The following is a 22,379-nucleotide window of genomic DNA, read 5'->3' on the forward strand; positions in this document are numbered from 1 at the left end:
TGGCAAGATTTCAAGTTTAATTATTGTCCAAGACTTGGTTCAAAGCAATGTATGTTTATAACGACTCGATTCATTTATGTAAACTAGTTAATAATTTATCCCCTTGGAAGTGGCCGAGTGGTTCTAGGCGCTTCAGTCTGGAACCGCGCGACCGCTACGGTCACAGGTTCGAATCCTGCCTCGGGCATGGATGTGTGTGATGTCCTTAGGTTAGTTAGGTTTAAGTAGTTCTAATTTCTAGGGGACTGATGACCTCAGATGTTAAGTCCCATAGTGCTCAGAGCCATTTTTCCCCTTGTAGCAGGAAGGGTAAAATGCTTGTTGTGGTGACAAGGAGAGCACAGGTACCTTGGGCTTAGGCTTGCTGGGACTAACCTTAGTATGCTGATGGAAACAAAATACAAAACTAAATTTAGAACTAACGCTAATTCGCCTCCGCCCCGGTAGGTGAGTGGTGTCAACACTAAGGGCCCGGGTTCGATTCCGGTTGGTCGGAGATTTTTCTCCGCTCAGGGACTGGCTATTGTGTTGTCCTAATCATTATCATTTCATCCCCATCGACGCGCAAGTCGCCAAAGTGGCGACAAATCGAAAGACTTGCACCCGGCAAACGGTCTGCCCCACGGGAGGCCCTAGTCACACGACATTCACATTTTGCCAGTGAAGCACAGCTTTTGTCTGTGGTTCATGAGCGACAAGCGGTTAGTGGTCGTGACCAACAGAGAACAACATACCGTTCTCAAGCGTTTGGTTGACAGCTAAAATGTCCACTTCAAGATGATTGTTAGGCTCTGAAGGCACTTTTTAAACTTCCGTGGGAAAAATTCATCTGCTTTGTAAGGAGATCTGCTTTACCATATGTTTAGTGAACTGACAGTTTCATTTTTGCGAAGAAAGGTTCGAAATATTGGGTGTAAGTTTTATGTTACAAAAAAAAAAAAAAATCTGTGTGTGTGTGTGTGTGTGTGTGTGTGTGTGTGTGTGTGTGTGTATTTGAGACAGGCTGAGGGAGAGAGACAGATAGAAATGAACGAGCAGTCGAGAGCATCTAAGCATTACATTTGATTTAATTTCACTGATAAGTTGTTAATCTCTGTCATTAATAAGTTGTCAGCTGCGACAATCCTTGTCACTTCAAATGAAGGCTATAAGCTATCAGAACAACTGATCTTGAGCCAATAAGACTGACTCACCGAAGAATCGCAAAGTTTTCGTTGTAAGATAACTGTCCTTTCACGCCCTAAATGAATTTACTGCGACTGATTAGCAATTTATCTGAAGATCAGTTAAACTCAAAATCACGCTTATATAAGGTGAAGACAGTTGTAAGTCAGTGTAGAGCATCACTTTTCCAACTGTTGTGTAAAATTAACAGACAACATGCCTAAGAGCAGCCGTCTTATGCAGTATGTGGTCGCTGCAACAGGTAAATGAGCACATCAACATTCTGTGTCTGTGTCTGCGCACTTCTTAAATTTTTGATACCGTTAGAATACATCGGGACAAACAAGGGGTAAATTGTTGTACTGTTGTCGTTCAGCTTTAGGGAACGTAACAAATTGTGTCGCGAAAAGAGCTGTTTAAATTAGTGTGGAATATGAAGGTTCTGTCTAACATCTCGTCCAAATTAGGGGTGATCTGAAGCCGTATACCGGCTCATTAGAATAAGGAATAGAGCGTGGGCTATTTAAGGAGTAGGTACAGTTACAGGGAAACTACCTGCACATCTGCATAGTCAGAGGAGTGTCTCAGCCTCTCTCCTCTAGAACGTGAATTCGGTGTCTTAATCGCCGAACCACCTTGTTCGGTAATTTCAATTGCAATGGTCGGAATCTGATTCGTCTTGCGTGATAGCAAATTCATATATTATAGGCAGCTAACACAGCGAGTAAACGGAAACCAAACAAGGCACGCATTCCGTACGGCACGTACATCTGTACCGAGTACGGGGCAGTCACAAACGTAATTACATGTTAGTTACCTTTGAGATTGAACGTGGTGAGTTGATGTTAAGTCAAGAATGCATTTAAGGCGACAGAGGCGCCGCTATCAACGTCTCACTCGAGAACATGTAATACGGCTACGAGGAGCTGCACGTTCCTTTTGCGGTATTTCAGAAAGACTTGGCAGGAATGTAGCCACTATACATTATTGCTAGTAGCGATGAACAGGAAAATGGGTGGTTACAAGAAGATCGGGCCACATGGCGCTATCGAGAGGGAACACGATCGTGTTCGGCGTGTGGCTCTGGCGCACCGTATTGCATTTGCAGCAACAATTTCAGCAGCAGTTGCCATCACAGTGACACAACGAGTTGTTACAAATCGGTTACATCAAGGACAGCTCCGGACCATAAGCCCTGTAGTGTGCATCCCACTGATCCCAAACCATCACCATTTGTGACCTCGGTGGGTCAAACGAGAGCTCATTGGAGGGCAACGTTAAGGTCTGGTTCTGCCCTGGTATCAGTAATGGTCGTGTTTTGGTTAGGAGAAGGCCAGTTAAGGGTCTGCAACCAAACTGTTTGCATGCTAGACAGATAGGCCCTACACCTGGAGTTATGGTCTGGGATGCGATTTCGTGTGACAGCAGAAGCAGTCTCGTGGTTAACTCACGCATGCTTCAAATTTCTACGTCAGTCTGGTGAATTGACTTGCTGTGCTGTCTTTCGTGAACAGCATTCTATGGAGTGTTTTCCAACAGGAAAACGTTTGCCCACTTACCACTGTTATAGCCTAACATACTCTACAGTGTGTCGTCATGATGCCTTGGCCTGTTCGGTCACCAGATCTGTCTTCAGTTGAGCACAAATGGGGAATTATCGGACAACAACTCCAGCGTCATCCACAACCAGTATTAATCGTTCCTGCATTGACCAACCAAGTGCAACAGGCATGGAACTGCACCCCACAAACTGACATCCGGCTTCTGTAAAATACAACGCAGGCACGTTTGCATGCTTGCATTCAAAATAGTTGCACTTAATCGGTCATTAATGTACAACCATTTCTCATTTGCAAATGGTTTAAGTCGCGCTTACATTATCCCGTGATCTTCCAATATGCATCACTTAAACATGTCACCTAGACGTATTCCCGAAATTTCATTACTCTGCTTTAATTACTTCTGGTGTTGCGATATTTTACCGCCGGTGTATGTATAGTTTAAAGCATAAGAGGTATAAAAAATGTATTGAAAATATATTTTCTATTATTTGCAATACTTGTTAAAGTATAAGAGGTAATTTTTTTTATTGAAAACACATTCTAACTACTTACAGTACCTGTTTGTAACATCATTTATCATTTCGTTATCCGGGATGTATATGTACAAATTTTTCTAATTTCCTACTCCAGAGCAAGCTACGTACAGTTGACCGTGAGATAAGCAGGTATCTGAGGTTGACGGCGCAATATTTTACAGTTTGTTCTTGCACTTTGTTCATTGTAAAACTGTAGGCTAATTTGATAGGAAATTTCAGTCTTTTAAATTGGAATGGCAGGTCAGTAGAGATCAGTGGTATTCTGAGGATAAATAGTGTGTGTCCTTTGTACTTTCCAGTCATAAGTTCAGGTTCGATGATGCAATTCGACAGCTGTTTGACGATCATTCTTGTTACATTACATATTGTTGGTGAACTGAGATTTCTGAGTAGTATGACCGGAGATCCAGTTTTAAGTGGAAGACAATGTAATGGCATTCCTGGAAATTCTGTAGAAAAACTCATACTTTCTTCAATGTGAACCATCGTGCTGATCGATTTACATATTCTCCCTTCACTGGGTATTTGCTTTGAATATTAAAGTTGATATCGTGGACAGTATTAGTTGTAGTTGCCAAAATTGCCCTTTCCGATTACCTTGCATTTCTGTCTCGAGCATACGGGAAAATAAATAATTCATTAAAGCATCCATATGGGGATGGGGGAGATGATTGAGAAGTATGTCGCCCACTCTTCATTTTCGGTAAAACGGAAGTCTGCATTTCTACCAATAAAACACCGTGATAAGATATACTCCATTGCCATTGACGGTGGTATTGATCTATTAGGCTACAAATATTTAGACAATGTCATGTGCTTGTTTTCCATAATCTTCTCTCAACGAGTGAGTTCAAAGGTTAATCTATGAAGCTGCAACGTATACATGAAATTGTCTAGTTTTCCACGGATTTGTAACACCACACTTTAATTAGACTAAATATCCGTCTTGTATGACTTAACTATTTGCGCAGTATGCTGGTTCCAAGTAGTTTTCAGTGCCTCCTCGTGTACTTCCAATACTTTGTATCATTGCCCTTTGGCTTAACTGCATTGGACGGATAGTCCTTCGCTTCATTGATGCTTTGACGTGTAATTTGTGTGCAAGATGAATGCTTGTCGCAATAACTAATTACATCGAGAAAGTGAGCTACTGGTTCGAGAAGTACGTCGTCGTGGTGCTTTGGTGGTAAATCTCGTGCCTGGAAATCGAGAAGTCACGGCATCGAATCCTGGTCGGACCACGGAAATTTACCGTCTGCCTTTAATCTATCCCTCACTTCTCAGTGATGTCAGGAATCGTCAGAAACGACAAGTTAAACTGCAAATCCCCTTTTCCCATCTGGGTAACTGGAGTACATGGAGACACGCAAGACGCCAAAGTTGGGCCCAATTGAAAAACTTGCACCCGGCCTTTGACCCGCACTAAATCATTTAATTAACGTAGCGTATTTACAGTTTCATCTGATATCGATGAAATTTATCCTTTTATATCAAAGATATCACTCTACTAGGGCCTATGTAGAAATATGCCCATGAATGTGTTGACTAAGTTACAGAGATGCTGGGTTAAAATGGTTTTTCTTACCTTCCTGAGTTTAAGAAATATAATGAATTCTACGCTTTCGCTTTTAGCTAAATATATTCAAGTTGCAGATCCAGACAGATATAAGTCAATAGAGTCAGATAATTCGATTCACTTATTTCTTTATAATTGTTAATTTCGAGCAGTAACAATGGCAAAAGTTATTAGGAACTCTCTAGTGCACATCGACGGCATACAGTGTACCAACACTTCAAAGAAACTTCTTTAATACGTATATTTCAACATTACCTTAGGGTGGAGGAAACAAACATTATTAATTTCCTGGGAATTTCCTGGGAGACTGGAACAGTCGATCTGCAACTGAAATACGCTGTATTTAAAAAATCGACTTGCCACGTGGTTTTAATATCGAGTAGTAATGCGGTCTTTTATTTCTTTGCACTGTTAGGCACGACGCGTATCATGTTCTTTTCCTTTTATAGAGACTATTGGTCCCAATAGAACAAAGATTTACACGTTAATAGGGTGTTGGACAATGATGTCTTCACCGCATTACCACAGTCACATGGATAAGGAAGCTTCAGAGGGTTTTATCGGTCTCAGAAATCCTCAGGTCCATATTGAGGCCTTCATCGATAACTGATGAGAACTGTTTTGAAGTGGTGGAAGATAACATGAATCAGAATATTTATGACCATTAGAACCTCCAGTTCCCATCATTGTCCAACACTCTATTAACGGGCAAATCTTTGTTCTACTGGGACCAATAGTCTTGTAAAAGGAAAAGAACATGACACGAGTCGTGCCTAGCAGTGCAAGGAAATAAAAGACCGCATTACTAATCGATATTAAAACCACGTGGCAAGTCGATTTTTTTAAATACCGCGTATTTCAGTTACAGATCGACTGTTCCAGTCTCCCAGGAAATTAATAATGTTTGTTTCCTCCAACCTAAGGTAATGTTGAAATATACGTATCGTCTGGCACTGACAACTGATTTCGAACACATTTGTTTCAAAAGCTTATGATGAAGAAATAGCAATAACATATGCCAAAATAGAGGAATTATTAAATAAGTGCAGAGGGATGACAATGTCTCGTCGCAAACGGTTGGAATACTATTGTAGTGAAGAAACAGAACGTAAAGTTGTCAGGGAATATGAACTGGGAAAAAGGAATGGTGGGAGACTGCTAGAGTTTTGTCGTAGGTTTCAACTGGACGTAGCGAATGCCCTTTTCTAAAATCACAAGAGAAGAAGGTATACTTGCTTAAGGCTACGATACACTGGGACGAATCAACTAGACTAAATTATCGTTCGAAGATTATCGTTCGACAAAGGTTTAAATATCAAATCATGTACTGCTTAGCATATTAGATATCGGTAAGACTCACAACATAGGATAGTACCAACTTGCAGCACGCTGACATTCAAAATTAAAAAGAGAAAGGAGTATACGATGAAACAGAATACTGGAAACTGATGACGAAGTGAGACCATATAGAAATTCTCTAGGTCTATGACCAATGAGCTAAGCAAAAGCCCCAATAATAGTTCAGTAGTAGAGAAGTGAAACAAAATAAAGGGGAAAATGATAAAAGCAGGAAAGGATCCTTAAGTGAAGGCGGAGGGACGAAAGCCATGGAAAACCCAGGAAATACACGAGTTTACAGGTAGAAGAAGAACAGATAAGAATCTTAACAATGATTCTGGGTGGAAGCTGTATGGATTGTTTAAGGATGAATTTAATATGAAAGATAACTAGGCAATATAGGAATGGATGGTTGAACCAGCCGGCCGAAGTGGCCGTGCGGTTAAAGGCGCTGCAGTCTGGAACCGCAAGACCGCTACGGTCGCAGGTTCGAATCCTGCCTCGGGCATGGATGTTTGTGATGTCCTTAGGTTAGTTAGGTTTAACTAGTTCTAAGTTCTAGGGGACTAATGACCTCAGCAGTTGAGTCCCATAGTGCTCAGAGCCATTTGAACCATTTGATGGTTGAACCCGTAAAGATATTTAAAGAGATTCGATTGTATGAAAAGTCGATGAGGCGAACAGAAAGGTTAAATGTAGCTTCGGGGCAGTTAGACGCATGATGTCAGCCTAGAGGTGGAGATGGAGAGCCATTGTTAGAAGTGACAGTCAGATTAAAATAAGACAGACGGAAAAAAGTAAGTAAGCTGTTCATTATGTAACAAGTGATGTCCATAACTGTCAACACATTTATTCCACTGTGACACAAGACGGTCAAGCCTCCATACAATTCCTGTCTCTCCCCACGCGATTTCCATATTTTGGGACCCCTAAAGACAGACATTCGTGGTCATCAATTAGCTTCGGAAGAAGAGATGCGCCTGAATACGATCATGGTTCCTCGGACAACCGCAAACATTTTGCCATCAAAGCATTTACCACCTTGTCCCACAGTGGGATAATTGTATTAACTGTCACGGCGATTATTTTTCAAGTAATAAGCTACTTAATTTTTTTCCATTTATCTCTTTATCATTTGTCTGCCCCTTATAAGTTGGTAAGAAGGGCAGGCAGACAGAAGAGTACATTGAAAGCCTATGCGATGGAGAATAACTGTCTCAAATGTAGCAGAAGAGGAGGAGGAATTTGATGAGAAAGAAATATCTGATACAGTACCACTGTCAGAATTTCATAGAGCAGGCTTTCATAAGTGGTGTATAAGGAGGAGGCTAATTTTTAGCATTGTTTTTAAAAACGTTGAGTTCTAAGCCGTTGCAGTTCTAATTTTTTTTCCTGAAATGATGATACTCACTTTGCACTGCACAGAAACATATCACCAGTGTAAGATGCATGGAACATAGCAGCCTTTCCTTACTTCCTAGTACAATTTTTAATCGCCTGTTACCATACATTTTTATAACTCGAGACCAACAATATCTCTACCACGTCCCTCAGGAACCTAAAATAAATCTGAATTCTCAATGTAACAATTAATCTACAGGCACACTCTATTATCAGGCACGAAAACTTTTACATCTGGAAAAAGATAACATGCGGAAAAAGTAGACTAATAATAGTGTTTCTCATTAAAGTGATTCTACTGTTTCTACACAGTTTCTCTTCAGACACAGACCAAACTAGAGACGAGATATAACTTCAGATATTGTAAACAATGGTACCTTAATATGTCCCCACCTCAGTGTGTTATTCAGTTTTTCCTCTGCGTCTAGCAGTCTCCCCCAAAACACGTCACGTAATTTACTACCTAAAGTTTTCTGCATGGTCGTAATTGCACAGCCGAGTGGACCATACCTGTCAGTATCGACTTGCCGTTTTGTTTCCACGTGTCCACACTTCAACACCCGATCTTTTGCCCAGTAGAAAATAATGATTAACGGCTTGCTCTTGCCACAAATACTTGGAGATACTAACCAACCTAAAAACATGTTGTTGTTGTGGTCTTCAGTCCTGAGATTGGTTTGATGCAGCTCCCCATGCTACTCTATCCTGTGCAAGCTTCTTCATCTCCCAGTATCTACTGCAGCCTACATCCTTCTGAATCTGCTTAGTGTATTCATCTCTTGGTCTCCCTCTACGATTTTTACCCTCCACGCTGCCCTCCAATACTAAATTGGTGATCCCTCGATGTCTCAGAACATGTCCTACCAACCGATCCCTTCTTCTAGTCAAGTTGTGCTACAAGCTCCTCTTCTCCCCAATTCTATTCAATACCTCCTCATTAGTTATGTGATCTACCCATCTAATCTTCAGCATTCTTCTGCAGCACCACATTTCGAAAGCTTCTATTCTCTTCTTGTCTAAACTATTTATCGTCCTTGTTTCACTTCCATACATGGCTACACTCCATACAAATACTTTCAGAAACGACTTCCTGACATTTAAATCAATACTCGATGTTAACAAATTTCTCTTCTTCAGAAACGCTTTCCTTGCCATTGCCTGTCTACATTTTATATCCTCTCTAATTCGACCATAATCAGTTATTTTGCTCCCCGAATAGCAAAACTCCTTTACTACTTTAAGTGTCTCATTTCCTAATCTAATTCCCTCAGCATCATCCGACTTAATTCGACTACATTCCATTATCCTCGTTTTGCTTTTGTTGATGTTCATCTTATAGCCTCCTTTCAAGACACTGTCCATTCCGTTCAACTGCTCTTCCAAGTACTTTGCTGTCTCTGACAGAATTACAATGTCATCGGCGAACCTCAAAGTTTTTATTTCTTCTCCAAGGATTTTAATACCTATTCCGAACTTTTCTTTTGTTTCCTTTATTGCTTGCTCAATATACAGATTGAATAACATCGTGGATAGGCTACAACCCTATGTCACTCCCCTCCCAACCACTGCTTCCCTTTCATACCCCTCGACTCTTATAACTGCCATCTGGTTTCTGTACAAATTGTAAATAGCCTTTCGCTCCCTGTATTTTACCCCTGCCACCTTCAGAATTTGAAAGAGAGTATTCCAATCAACATTGTCAAAAGCTTTCTGTAAGTCCTTAATCTTTCTTCTAAGATAAGTCGTAGGGTCAGTATTGCCCTAAAAACATACAACTCCTAATAGCTATAATTATAAATCTGTAATTGAAGTAAATACTGACATAATCTTGTTCAGTACACATTTCTCATTCACCAATAAAAATATCTGCACTAACACCCTGTGTAATTACTCTTTCTACCTTTCTTCTGTCATAAGCTCACCAGACAAAATATTAGTCCCTTTCTTAAAAGAGAAGATTGGTCGCATTTGGAGCCCTGTGGATTCTGCAGAACTGGGACGGGCGACTACATGACTCTTCACCGCGACTCATTCGTAGCAGTGAAGTGGTTGGTACGTGCCGGTCGATTTTACGGAATCAGCGCAGTAAGATGGGTTGAAGAGAGATGTGACAGAATCCTAGAAGGAAGCTATTATGTTTGGAAGTGCACATGACCGGATCATGAAGTTGCCCACATTTGTGTGAACAAACGTGGCACATTCAACTTATTTCAAGTAAACATTTTACCACTCGCAGTCATATTATACGATCTAAGAACGGTGATTATAAAGAGATCCTGAGAGGGCCTGGAGACGAGTGCCCCCCTCGTCAATGACAATCAGTTTCACACCCGACAGTATGGATGAGCGGTTCTAGGCGCTTCAGTCTGGAACCGCGCGACCGCTACGATCGCAGGTTCGAACCCTGCCTCGGGCATGGATGTGTTTGATGTCCTTGGGTTAGTTAGGTTTAAGTAGTTCTAAGTTCTAGGGGACTTATGGCCTCAGATGTTAAGTCCCATAGTGCTCAGAGCCATTTGAACCATTGTTTTGAACACCCGATACTAACTGATGCTGTCAGTCAATGCAGGATCATCTCAACCAGTTTATGCGCGAACATTACCAAGGGAACTTCGTGCTCTGGATATTTGGAGTCAGGTACTTCCTAAAAGTCTTTTGATCACAGGGACCCATAAAACAACAGGTGAACAAACAACACAGAAAGTGCATTTACTATGTGACTGGAGATGTGTAGTGTAGTTCGAGGAGTTACAGTGTTGCTCTTTTCAAATGATGCAGTGTGTCAAGTGCACCAAGTCTCCAAGGAGCCGTTTAAACTGCAGGGTGTGAAGGAAGTGGTTCAGACCGAGGATTATTTTTTACAGCAGAGGTGGAGCCCCTCCACGCCCACACAGGCATGATGGCCAACTCGAAAGGTCTACTTCCATCTCTGCATAAGGGTTAGTTTTCACTAGAGTGAGGTGTCGCAGGATGTGGGTACTGCGATGTTTGCGTACGTCTGGTTAAGGTTAACTATTAATACGCGCTCATCTGGAGATAGATTGGGTCGAAGTTGAACGAAGGGTAGCGGTTTGAAGGGCAGAGAGACAAAAATGCCAAGGTAAAAGTCAAGGGAAAAAAATCTCTGTGATAGTTAGGTCGGGTGGTAAGAGCAGTAGCAGATGTCTTGCTGCCTGCGAAACGTCATGCAAGGGTAGGCTTTGTTAGTAGTGGGTATCATGCATGTCGACACCTTTGACGTTGTGTGGTGGTGTTGCTCGGCGGCTGCCGCTGGGTGCCGGTGTTAAACTCTCGATCAGCGTCAGCAACCGGTAATAGTTAGGTTTATCATCGTTTTTGTGTCCGATAGGTCATATATCGGATTCACAGTGTAGGGTGCCGATGGCGATTTGTTTGTGCGACAGTGGGCGAGCTCGTCGGTTTCCCTGCTGTGGCCTGTTGGTCGGCTCTAATGGCAGTTGGTAACTTCCAGTCAACGTTGCTGATGTGCAGGGGTTGCCGACGTTTGTCGCTTGTTGGGGTATGTTAGCTTGCCATAGGCGGTTATGCCCTAGCTAGTAGTATCTTTGGCCGTTTATGCTTCCACCTATGTATAAGAGGCCAAAGACAATACTAGCTAGGTTCAAATGGTTCAAATGGCTCTGAGCACTATGGGACTTAACTTCTGTGGTCATCAGTCCCCTAGAACTTAGAACTACTTAAACCTAACTAACCTAAGGACATCACACACATCCATGCCCGAGGCAGGATTCGAACCTGCGACCGGAGCGGTCACGCGGCTCCAGACTGAAGCGCCTAGACCGCACGGCCACACCGGCCGGCTACTAGCTAGGGCATAACCACCTATGACAAGCTAACATACACCAACAAGCGACAAAACGTCGGCAAGCCCCTGCGTATCAGCAACGTTGACTGGAAATTACCAACTGCCATTAGAGGATGGTTCTGTGACGTTTCACGTATTGTGGCTTGGACGCACTCTTTCAGGTTAACGAGCACATTAAGCGGAAAGTTTATTTCAACATTCTCGCTGTATATGTGTTCAACATTTTGTAGACGAATATGCTGCGTACACACACCCAAATCCTAAGGTGACAACAGCCGTGTTGTCAGAGATGCACGCATACGTTTTTAGTTTAACAAACACTCATTCACTCTCTCGCACCTTGACACGGCCGCTAAATGGCTCTTAGTCCCATAGAAAAGGTTACGGGCCATTTAAATAATAGCGGGCGAAACTCAGCAACCAATATCGCCGCAGTTTCATAGTTCTATGAGAACTTATCATCAACGAGTGGCTTCAGCTTGAAACGGTATAGCACAAGAAACTTGCGGACTCTTGTTTCTCGCTGAATTAAGGACATTACCTAAGACTAGAAGGGGTGTTGCGCCCTATTAACGTTATATCTTCTTGGGTGCGGGTGACTACTTTTTTTCGGTATGCTTGTTATGGTAACTTTTCTCCAAGAAATAGTTATTGATCTTCCCAAGCGCCCGCGCGAATGGAATAGGGAAAGGGGGGAGAGGAGCAGTTAGTCACAGCAGAAGTACCCTCTACCACACACCCTCCGGTAGATCGCGGAGTATTGGTCTACATGTAGAGAAGAGGGTGTTCGGAAATTGTCGTTAATAACTTCCAGGGCTTGTAAAAGGAGAGCCGCGTGGGGTTAGCCGAGCGGTCTAAGGCGCTGCAGTCATGGACTGTGCGGCTGGTCCCGGCGGAGGTTCGGGTCCTCCCTCGGGCATGGGTGTGTGTGTTTGTCCTTAGGATAATTTAGGTTAAGTAGTGTGTAAGCTTAGGGACTGATGACCTTAGCAGTTAAGTCCCATAAGATTTCACACACATTTGAACTTTTTGTTTGTAAAAGCAGGGTGAGTGGATAATATTTTGAATAGGAACCCATGATCGGAAACGTACCGTTTCCGAGCTACTTGCGTTTGAAAACATCTTTCAAGGTAGGTATGCAACAGGATAGTCATGGGGGTGGGTGCTGACGTCGGATCGGCTGATGTCATTTGATTTCTGTCCTACCCCTCTGACCTGGATCGAGGCTCATTCACGTCTCTGTCAGTGATAGACCAATATGGTTGAGTGCACGTTTGCTTAAGACGTCGATATGATCCTTCTGTCTGCCAAAGCTCACGGTACTGGAAGCGCGGTTCTTCACCTTTATCAAGGTCGTTATCCACGATGTCTGACTCCATTGCATACCCTTATCGCCACAAATACGCAATGGCTTCGAGAGAGGGATACCTTCACCGTCAACAGGCGTGACTGTGCTCCTCCAAGGAGACGCTGCACACCCGAATTGGAAGAGGCCGAACTGCATCACGTATCCTTTCAGTTTATTTGATTATTAATATACGAAATTGTAAAACAAGTGATGTACTGGGTCACGCCAAATAAATTAGTTGTAAAAGTGGTCGCGTTACCAATATGTTCTCAAATGGCTGTAACATGGGAACGGTACGTTTTCGGACATGGGTTCCAATTGAAAATGTTATCTACTCAGCCTCCTATAGAAGTCCTAGAAGTCTGTAACGGGGATTTCCAAGCACACTGTATTTAGTCCCATGTGGAACTGATATCGTATTTTTACGTCTTCCTTGCAGCGTCGCTGAGTTACGCGGCCTACGGCACGTTCATGACCTGGCCCTCAACAACGCTCCCTATTCTGCAAGGCGAAGGCTCACCGATTCCACTCACGGCTGACGAGGGCTCTTGGCTCGCATCCATCAACTCGCTGACGATGCTGGTTGGAGTTTTCGGCGCCGGATACTCGGTTGACATCATTGGACGGAAGAAGTTGGTGCTAGCCAGCGCAGTGCCGTTGTTGGCCTGGTGGCTGATGGTCGCCTTCTCCGATTCCTACGGCATGTTGCTAGCAGCTCGGGCCATCGGGAGCATCGGTGGTGGCCTTATTAGCACAGTGATGCCCATGTACTTGTGCGAGGTAGCCGACCCCGATATACGAGGGGTGCTTGTGGCCATCCACCTAGTACTGATGCAAATGGGAACATTGTTCATTTACTGCATAGGGCCCTACTTGCCCATTCCGGTCGTCGCTGGTATCTGCGCTTCTGTCCCTGTCGTATTCTTCATAGCCTTTATATGGATGCCGGAGTCACCATACTTCCTTCTCAGCCAGCACAGAGAAAAAGACGCGAAGCGGATCCTTCTTCGGCTGAAGGGAAAACTGAGTCCTGAGGACCTCGACTCGGAACTTACTGTGATGCACGAAACTATACGCCAGAAGAATGAGAGCAAAGGAAAACTAAAAGACTTGTTCACGGTGCCAGTGCATCGTAGAACACTGTTCATAATGACCGGCTTCATCCTGCTTCAGGCGTCCAGCGGAGCAATAGCAATATTGACTTACACGACGTCTATATTCGAGGCAAGTGGGAGCAACCTTGATCCAAACGTATCTTCAATCATCCTGGCATCAGTTCTGCTCGTCACTAGCGTTGGAGCGTCGTTCATCATTGACCGCTTCGGCCGGCGAACACTCGCTATGGCGTCTCTGATGATATGCAGCGCCTGCCTGACAGCCGAGGGGGCCTACTTCTACGTCAACGAGGTCTATGGTGATGTTAACTCAGCATTCGATTGGCTGCCGCTCGCCGCGTTGATGGGTTTTCAGGTACTGTAATTAAAATTTTCACCGTATTTCCATTATCTGTCTTTTTAGTGCTTCAATGCCCCTCCCTCCTCCCCCAACTAATCTCTTCCTACCTCCTGTTTGTTATTTAATACGTGCATAAAACACAAAGGAACATGAATTTATTACTATTCAAAGGATTCTGGGTTTTAGACATCCGTCAACGTTTTCATAGTTTCTTACGCTCTGCTCTTAAGTATGGAGAACATCACCAGATGTTCCACAGTTTTTTTTAGAGTCGTCGCCAAGGCAGACTGCTGTTTATGCCTTGAGTATAACATGCCACTACAAAGAGGAAGATTTTTTGGACACCTTCTCACATGTTCAAGAAATATTCTTCATTATAGGTCGATCACACAGTTATTGTTCCTTAATACAATTAAAAATCATTCTGCTCCTAGTCCTGCTGCTCATTAATATCTGCGCGATATCCCAAGAGGCTTACAGCAACCGGTGAAGATCCCTGTCCTTTCATATTCACTGCAGATACATAGACTACACATGTACAATCTGTCAAAATTTCATAAGTTTCAGGACTGATAATAATTAAAGTAATGAACCTTTTATGTGGCAACATCCATCAGATGGACCACTTCATCTTCATTAGTCGTTAAAATATGTATGGCGAGACATTCTACACACAATGTCGCATAACATTTTTATATACTGCGTTGTACACTTCCTTGAAAGATGTGTCACAGGCTGTTATCGAGCCGCTTAATCAGATGCTGAGTTCCTCTGTACCCACAAACATACTTCGTAAGCCATCGTACGGTGCGTGGTGGACGACTTGGTGCGGATCCCAAACATTCGAGCAGTACTCAAGAACGGGTGGCGCTTGATCTCTAAGGCGGTCTCCTTTACAAATGAACCACATTTTCCTAAAATTCTCCTAATAAACGAAACCGACAATTCCCTATTACATTCCTAACATGCCCGCTCCATTCATATCACTTTGCAATCTTACGCCGAGATATTTAATCGCCGTGACTGTGTCGAACAGCACACAACTAATGCTGTACTCGATCATTACGCCTTTGTCTTTCCTACCCATCCGCATTAACTTAGATGTTTCTACATTCAAAGGTAGCTGTCATTCATCGCACCAACTAGAAATTTTGTTTAAGTCATCTTGTATCCTCCTATAGTAATTTCACGACGGCACGTTCCCGTACACGACAGTGTCATAAGAAAACAGGCAAATATTGAAGTTCACCCTGTCCGCCAGACAATTTGTGTATGTAGAAAATAACAGCGAAATTATCACACATTTCTGGATCTGATGAACACTCACCTTCAACGGGTTTTGTTACTTGAGGATCTTCAAGCCACTCAGATACACTACGTGATCAAAAGTAACCGGACACCCCCCAAAACATAAGTTTTTCATATTAGGTGCATTGTGCTGCCACCTACTGCCAGGTACTCGATATCAGCGACCTCAATAGTCATTAGACACGTGAGAGTGCAAAATTGGGCGCTTCCCGGGACTCACGGACATTGAACGTGCTCAAGTGCTTGGGTGTCACTTGTGTCATACGTCTGTACGCAATATTTCTACAGTCCGAAACATCCCTAAGTCCACTTTTTCCGATGTGATAGTGAAGTTGAAACGTGAAGGGACACACGCAGCACAAAAGCATATAGGCCGACCGCGTCTGTTGACTGTCAGAGACCGCTGACAATTGAAGAGGGCCGTAACGTGTAATAGGTAGACATCTATCGAGACCATCACACAGGAATTCCAAACTGCATCAGGATCCACTGCAAGTACTATGACAGTTAGGCGGGAGGTGAGAAAACTTGGATTTCATAGTCGAGCGGCTGCTCATAAGCCACACATCACGCCGGTAAATGCCAAACGACGCCTCACTTGGTGTAAGGAGCGTAAATATTGGACGACTGAACAGTGGAAAAACGTCGTGCGGAGTGACGAATCACGGTACACAATGTGGTGATCCAATGGCAGGGTGTGGGTATGGCGAATGCCCGGTGAACGTAAACTGCCAGGCCTACATTGATGTTTTAAGCACCTTCTTGCTTCCCACTGTTGAAGAGCAATTCGGGGATGGCGATTGAATCTTTTAACACTATCGAACACTTGTTCATAATGCATGGTCTGTGGCGGAGTGGTTACACGACAATAACATCCCTGTAATGGACTCACCTGTACAGAGTCCTGACCTGAATCCTATAGAACACCTTTGGGATATTTTGGAACGCGACTTCGTGCCAGGCCTCACCGACTGACCTCGACACCTCACCTCAGTGCAGCACTCCGTGAGGAACAGGTTGCCATTCCCCAAGAAACCTCCCAGCACCTGATTGTACGTATGCCTGCGAGAGTGGGAGCTGTCATCAAGGTCAAGGGTGGGCCTACACTTGGTTCACGAATCATGAAAGAAGGTTGTATACATGGAAGAACCCTGGAGATACTAAAAGGTTTCAGATGGATTATATAATGGTAAGACAGAGATTTAGGAACCAGATTTTAAATTGTAAGACATTTCCAGGGGCAGATGTGGACTCTGACCACAATCTATAGTTTATGAACTGTAGATTAAAACTGAAGAAACTGCAAAAAGGTGGGAATTTAAGGAGATGGGACCTGGATAAACTGAAAGAACCAGAGGTTGTACAGAATTTCAGGGAGAGCGTAAGGAAACAATTGACAAGAATGGGTGAAAGAAATACAGTAGAAGAAGAATGGGTAGCTTTGAGGAATGAAATAGTGAAGGCAGCAGAGGATCAAATAGGTAAAAAGACGAGGGCTAGTAGAAATCCTTGGGTAACAGAAGAGACACTGAATTTAATTGATGAAAGGAGGAAATACAAAAATGCAGTAAGTGAAGCAGGCAAACGTCTCAAAAATGAGATCGACAGCAAGTGCAAAATGGCTAAGCAGGGATAGCTAGAGGACAAATGTAAGGATGTAGAGGCTTATCTCACGAGGGGTAAGATAGATACTGCCTACAGGAAAAAAAAAGCGACCCTTGGAGAAAAGAGAACCACTTGCATGAATATCAAGAGCTCAGATGGAAACCCAGTTCTAAGCCAAGAAGGGAAAGCAGAAAGGTGGAAGGAGTATATAGAGGGTCTATACAGGGGCGATGTACTTGAGGACAATATTATGGAAATGGAAGAGGAGGTAGATGAAGATGAAATGGGAGATATGATACTGCGTGAAGAGTTTGACACAGCACTAAAAGACCTAAGTCGAAACTAGGCCCCGGGAGTACCAACATTCCATTAGAACTACTGACAGCCTTGGGAACGCCAGGCCTCACAACACTCTACCATCTGGTGAGACAGGCGAAATTCCCTCAGACTTCAAGAAGAATATAATAATTCCAATCCCAAAGAAAGCAAGTGTTGACTGATGTGAAAATTACCGAACTATCAGTTTAATATGTCACAGCTGCAAAATACTAACGCGAATTCTTTACAGACGAATGGAAGAACTGGTAGAAGCTGACCTCGGGGAAGATCAGTTTTGATTCCGTAGAAATGTTGGAACACGTGAGGCAATACTGACCCTAAGACTTATCTTAGAAGAAAGATTAAAGAAAGGCAAACCTACAGTTCTAGCATTTGTAGACTTAGAGAAAGCTTTTGACAATGTTGACTGGAATACTGGCATTCAAATCCTGAAGGTATCAGGGGTAAAATACAGGGAGCGAAAGGTTATTTACAATTTGTACAGAAACCAAATGGCCGTTATAAGAGTCGAGGCACATGAAAGGGAAGCAGTGGTTGAGAAGGGAGTGAGACAGGGTTGTAGCCTCTCCCCGATGCTATTCAACCTGTGTATTGAGCAAGACCTAAAGGAAACAAAAGAAAAGTTCGGAGTAGGTACTAAAATCCATGGAGAAGAAATAAAAACTTTGAGGTTTGCCGATGACATTGTAATTGTGTCAGAGACAGCAAAGGACTTGGAAGAGCAGTTGAACGGAATGGACAGTGTCTTGAAAGGAGGCTATAAGATGAACATCAACAAAAGCATAACGTGGATAATGGAATGTAGTCGAATTAAATCTGGTGATGCTGAGGGAATTAGATTAGGAAATGTGGCACTTACAGTAGTAGATGAGTTTTGCTATTTGGGGAGCAAACTAACTGATGATGGTCGAATTAGAGAGGATATAAAATGTAGACTGGCAATGGCAAGGAAAGCTTTTCTAAAGAAGAAAAATTTGTTAACATCGAGTATATACTTAGGTGTCAGGAAGTCTTTTCTGAAAGTATTTGTATGGAGTGTTGCCATGTATGGGAGTGGAACATGGACGATAATTAGTTCAGACAAGAAGAGAATAGAAGCTTTTGAAATGTGGTGCTACAGGATAATACTGAAGATTGTATGGATAAATCATATAACTATGGAGGCGGTATTAAACAGAATTGGGGAGATGAGAAATTTGTGGCACAACTTGACTAGAAGAAGGGTTCAGTTGGTAGCACATGTTCTGAGGCATCAAGGGATCACCAATTTAGTATTGGAGGGCAGGGTGGAGGGTAAAAATCGTAGAGGGAGACCAAGAGATGAATACACTAAGCAGATTCAGAAGGATGTAGGTTGCAGTAGATACTGGGAGATGAAGAAGCTTCCACAGGATAGAGTAGCATGGGGAGCTGCATCAAACCAATCTCAGGACTGAAGACCACAACAACAACAACACCATATTGAATTCCAGCATTACCGATGGAGGGCGCCACGAACTTGTAAGTCATTTTTAGCCAAGTGCCCGGATAATTTTGATCAGATAGTGTATCTGTGAGCCTAAACCACATGCTCGCTCCTTTGTTAAAAGTGTGCAGTCGAACACCGTGCCAAATTATTTTCGGAAATCTAAGAATATAGAATCCTCCTGTTCCCTTCATGCACAGTTCACAGGATATCATGCGAGAAAGGGACAAATAAGTTCGCACGATGCGATGCTTTCTAAAACCGTCTTGATTCGTAGACAAAGGATTTTCTGTCTCAAGGAAATTTGGTATATTAAGTTCTGTCAGACTCTCTGAGAAATAATGTTTACCCGTGCTAATATGACAGTAACGTTTATCCCCTAAATAACAGCCCATTTATAACGTGTTACACAGTCATTAACAGACAAGTGTTGCTTGCATGTTCGTGTGTAAGTAGGGAAGTCCAGTGACATGTCTTTAACCTCCTACGGTACATCACAAGGCCTTCTGAGTTGCATTTCACAATAATAATCATCACTATAACAGGTCTCTATAAATATCCCTCCTTGACTCTTGTCACACAAATAAAATCGTTTTATCTCTTCCATTAACGCTTAAATATTGTGTACGAAAGATTCGAACAGTGTGTATGTACGATTTAGCTAACACATACTCTCCATTTCTTATCCTCACTCCTTATCTTCTGTCACAGAATGCCCTGTGCCAGTCTCTAACTTCCAGCGCTAATCTACTCTGTTATGCCCAAGCGCTAATCTAATCTTTCGAATAGTTCTAAACTTTTCTTTCACTACCCCGAATACAAATGAAGACTTCTGAATCCCAGACTCTCGTTATAATTTGTATATCTCCCGCTTATATATCACTCGATACATAGCCCAGTAATAAGCTGTTTCCTTATTTCTGGCTCGTTTTCTATTTCTGCTTTCAGTGTAAGGTGTCAGCTAATATTAGTTGCCACTGTGTGTGTGTGTGTGTGTGTGTGTGTGTGTGTAAACTGAAGGTGAATGGGGAAAAAGGAAAGGTCAATCGGGACTTTATGAGGTATCAGCGGCGACGAGTGAAAATGTGTACCGGACCGGAAATCGAACCCAGAATCTCCTGCTTACCAAGCAGTAGCGTTTAGCACTGCTCCACCAGTACATAGTGTTTATCGTACTTGCGCGGACTATCTTGGCACGCCTGTCGGCCAGCCCACATTCCGCCCTAGCGAAACTTACCTGCAGTCCCCATCCATGTCCCCCACGCTCGCTACTTTGAGATTCCCGCAGGAAGTCGGACATAATTGCGTATCCGCAATGAAGGTGATAGATTCATTGCCCATCGTGCAGTATATGTAGAGTAGAGATTTGCAATATGGAAACGGGATGGGCAACAAGCAGTGGAAAATGGGCAGCTAAAATGGGAATCCGTACTCGCACACACACACACACACACACACACACACACACACACACACACAAACACACACGTGTGTGTGTTAGTGTGTGTGTGTGTGTGAGTGTGAGTACAGATTCTCATTTCTACACGTGTGTGTGTGTGTGTGTGTGTGTGTGTGTGTGTGTGTGTGTGCGAGTACAGATTCTCATTTCTAGCTGCCCATTTGCCACTGTTTGTTGCCCATCCTGTCTCCATATTGCAAATCTCTACTCTACATTATCTCCTCAACAACCCTTTTTTATATACTTGTTGGTCTGTATCTTCTTCTAAGGTGCCCATCTCAAAGTAGCCTTTTGCGTCAATTGTGTCTATTGTAGTCTTTTACATTACCTTTTCCTCCATATTTCCTCATTTCTTATGTGATTCAATCTTGATATTCCACCACTCTCCCCTTTTGCGCCTATAAAACACTACATTTGGGCTACTTTTACACAGAGCTGTCTGGCTGTTTAGAACACTGTGTCTTCCCGGTTTACCAGGCCGTAATTCTGTTGCAGGTATCCTTTGGCCTTGGTGCAGGACCGGTGATGTCTCCGATGATTGGGGAAATATACCACGTATCTGTCAAAGGTGCCGCTGCGTGCATCAACACGACAGTGATAGCGCTGTACGGCTTCTTCCTGAAGAAGATGTTCCAGGTGGTGTCGGACAACGTGGGCGCCTACTGGTCGTTCTGGGGCTTCGCCGTGCTGTGTGTATGCGCCACCGCCTACGTCTACTTCCTCCTGCCCGAAACCAAGGGCAAGACATTTGCGCAGATCAATGAGGAACTGGACGCCCGCTTCGGGAAACACCATCCAAAATCCGTCAGTGACACGAAATACGCGGATCCAAAGTGAGGAGATAAGAAAGACAAATTGTATGAATTGTTTGCACGCCGCCCAATATTCGTGATGTTTTCTTGACATCGAGTGATGCTTTCCATTCTGTGAATGGACTTGCATATGTAACTGTCGTACATTGCATGTTACTTAGATCTGAAAGAAATAAAGCTTATTTCACATAGCCAAATGTTTTAAAGTGATCGGTGTGTCAAAATATTAATTTATACCAATACCTCGAAGACTTTGTTATTGGCTTTTCAAAAACTGTAGGGCTGTCTTTCCAAGCAAGGCAAAGATGAAAATATATTTGTGGAACGATCTTGACGCAATTAATACAGATGTATAAATGTCTTTTCATTTACGTTTGCATGGCTATCCTTGAAGACGATTACATCTTACAAGTAGGCATTTTCTCTTGACGTCATCGCTTTCTGTCAGAAAAATAGAGAATAATGTCGGGAGTAAGACAGTCTTCGCCATGTTATTTACACTAAGGTGACAAAGGGTCATGCGATAGCGATAAGCGCATATACTGATGGCGGTAGTAGGAAGGAAAGAAGATTGAGTTAAACGTCCCGTCGACATCGAGGTCATTACAGACGAAGCACAACTTCCGACTGTGTCAAGGATGGGGAAGGAAATCAGCCGTGCCACTGCAAGGGAACCATCCCAGCATTTGCCTGGAGTGATTTAGGGAATTCACGGAAAGTCTAAATCTGGATGGGCCGATTGCGAGTCCAGTGTGCTAACCACTGCGCCACATCGTTCGGTGATGGCAGTAATATCGTGCACAAAAACTATAAAAGGACAGTGCGCTGGAAGCGCCGTCATTTGTACTCAGGAGATTAGTGTGAAAGGTCTTGTAACGTCCCCCTTCCCTTCTATCGACAATATTAGAAATATGTGACCGTGTAAGCATGTGCCTAAACAATTGGAATAAAATTTTGAAAAGGCTATCGTTCCGAAGATTCAACATAAAGTCGATAAATCAGGGAGAGGATAACAACAAGATGCCTTCTAGGACAACTTATTCCACCTACTTAATTACTGTAAAATTTAGTATGGTTGTTCGAAAGATTTGTGCTACCATTCATGTACTGTGCCAACGAAAAGGGGTACCACGTGGATCGGAACAGAATAATAAGACTTGCTGAAATAATTATAGCTAAAAGAAA

The 22,379-nt window shown here is 43.1% G+C and overlaps 1 protein-coding gene across 1 annotated transcript; it reads left to right on the forward strand.

The window, feature by feature from the left end:
- The first annotated feature begins 1,304 nt into the window (after positions 1-1,304).
- LOC124544718 (facilitated trehalose transporter Tret1-like) lies at positions 1,305-21,385 on the forward strand. The gene is made up of 3 exons (XM_047123367.1): positions 1,305-1,426; positions 13,191-14,221; positions 20,878-21,385. The coding sequence occupies exons 1-3, from the start codon at positions 1,381-1,383 to the stop codon at positions 21,217-21,219; spliced, it is 1,419 nt and encodes a 472-aa protein (XP_046979323.1). The 5' UTR covers positions 1,305-1,380; the 3' UTR covers positions 21,220-21,385.
- The last annotated feature ends 994 nt before the right edge of the window (positions 21,386-22,379 follow it).

The sequence above is a fragment of the Schistocerca americana genome, chromosome 1 (genome assembly GCF_021461395.2).
Source record: "Schistocerca americana isolate TAMUIC-IGC-003095 chromosome 1, iqSchAmer2.1, whole genome shotgun sequence".
In the NCBI taxonomy this organism is placed as follows: Eukaryota; Metazoa; Arthropoda; class Insecta; order Orthoptera; family Acrididae; genus Schistocerca; species Schistocerca americana.

What these genes read in the sequence shown, in the direction of transcription:
- LOC124544718 (XM_047123367.1), top strand. Translation starts at nt 1,381, where the DNA reads ATGCCTAAGAGCAGCCGTCTTATGCAGTATGTGGTCGCTGCAACAG. An exon ending in GTATGTGGTCGCTGCAACAG is followed by an intron (nt 1,427 to 13,190) that starts GTAAATGAGCAC and finishes TCTTCCTTGCAG; the next exon opens with CGTCGCTGAGTTACGCGGCC. An exon ending in CCGCGTTGATGGGTTTTCAG is followed by an intron (nt 14,222 to 20,877) that starts GTACTGTAATTA and finishes ATTCTGTTGCAG; the next exon opens with GTATCCTTTGGCCTTGGTGC.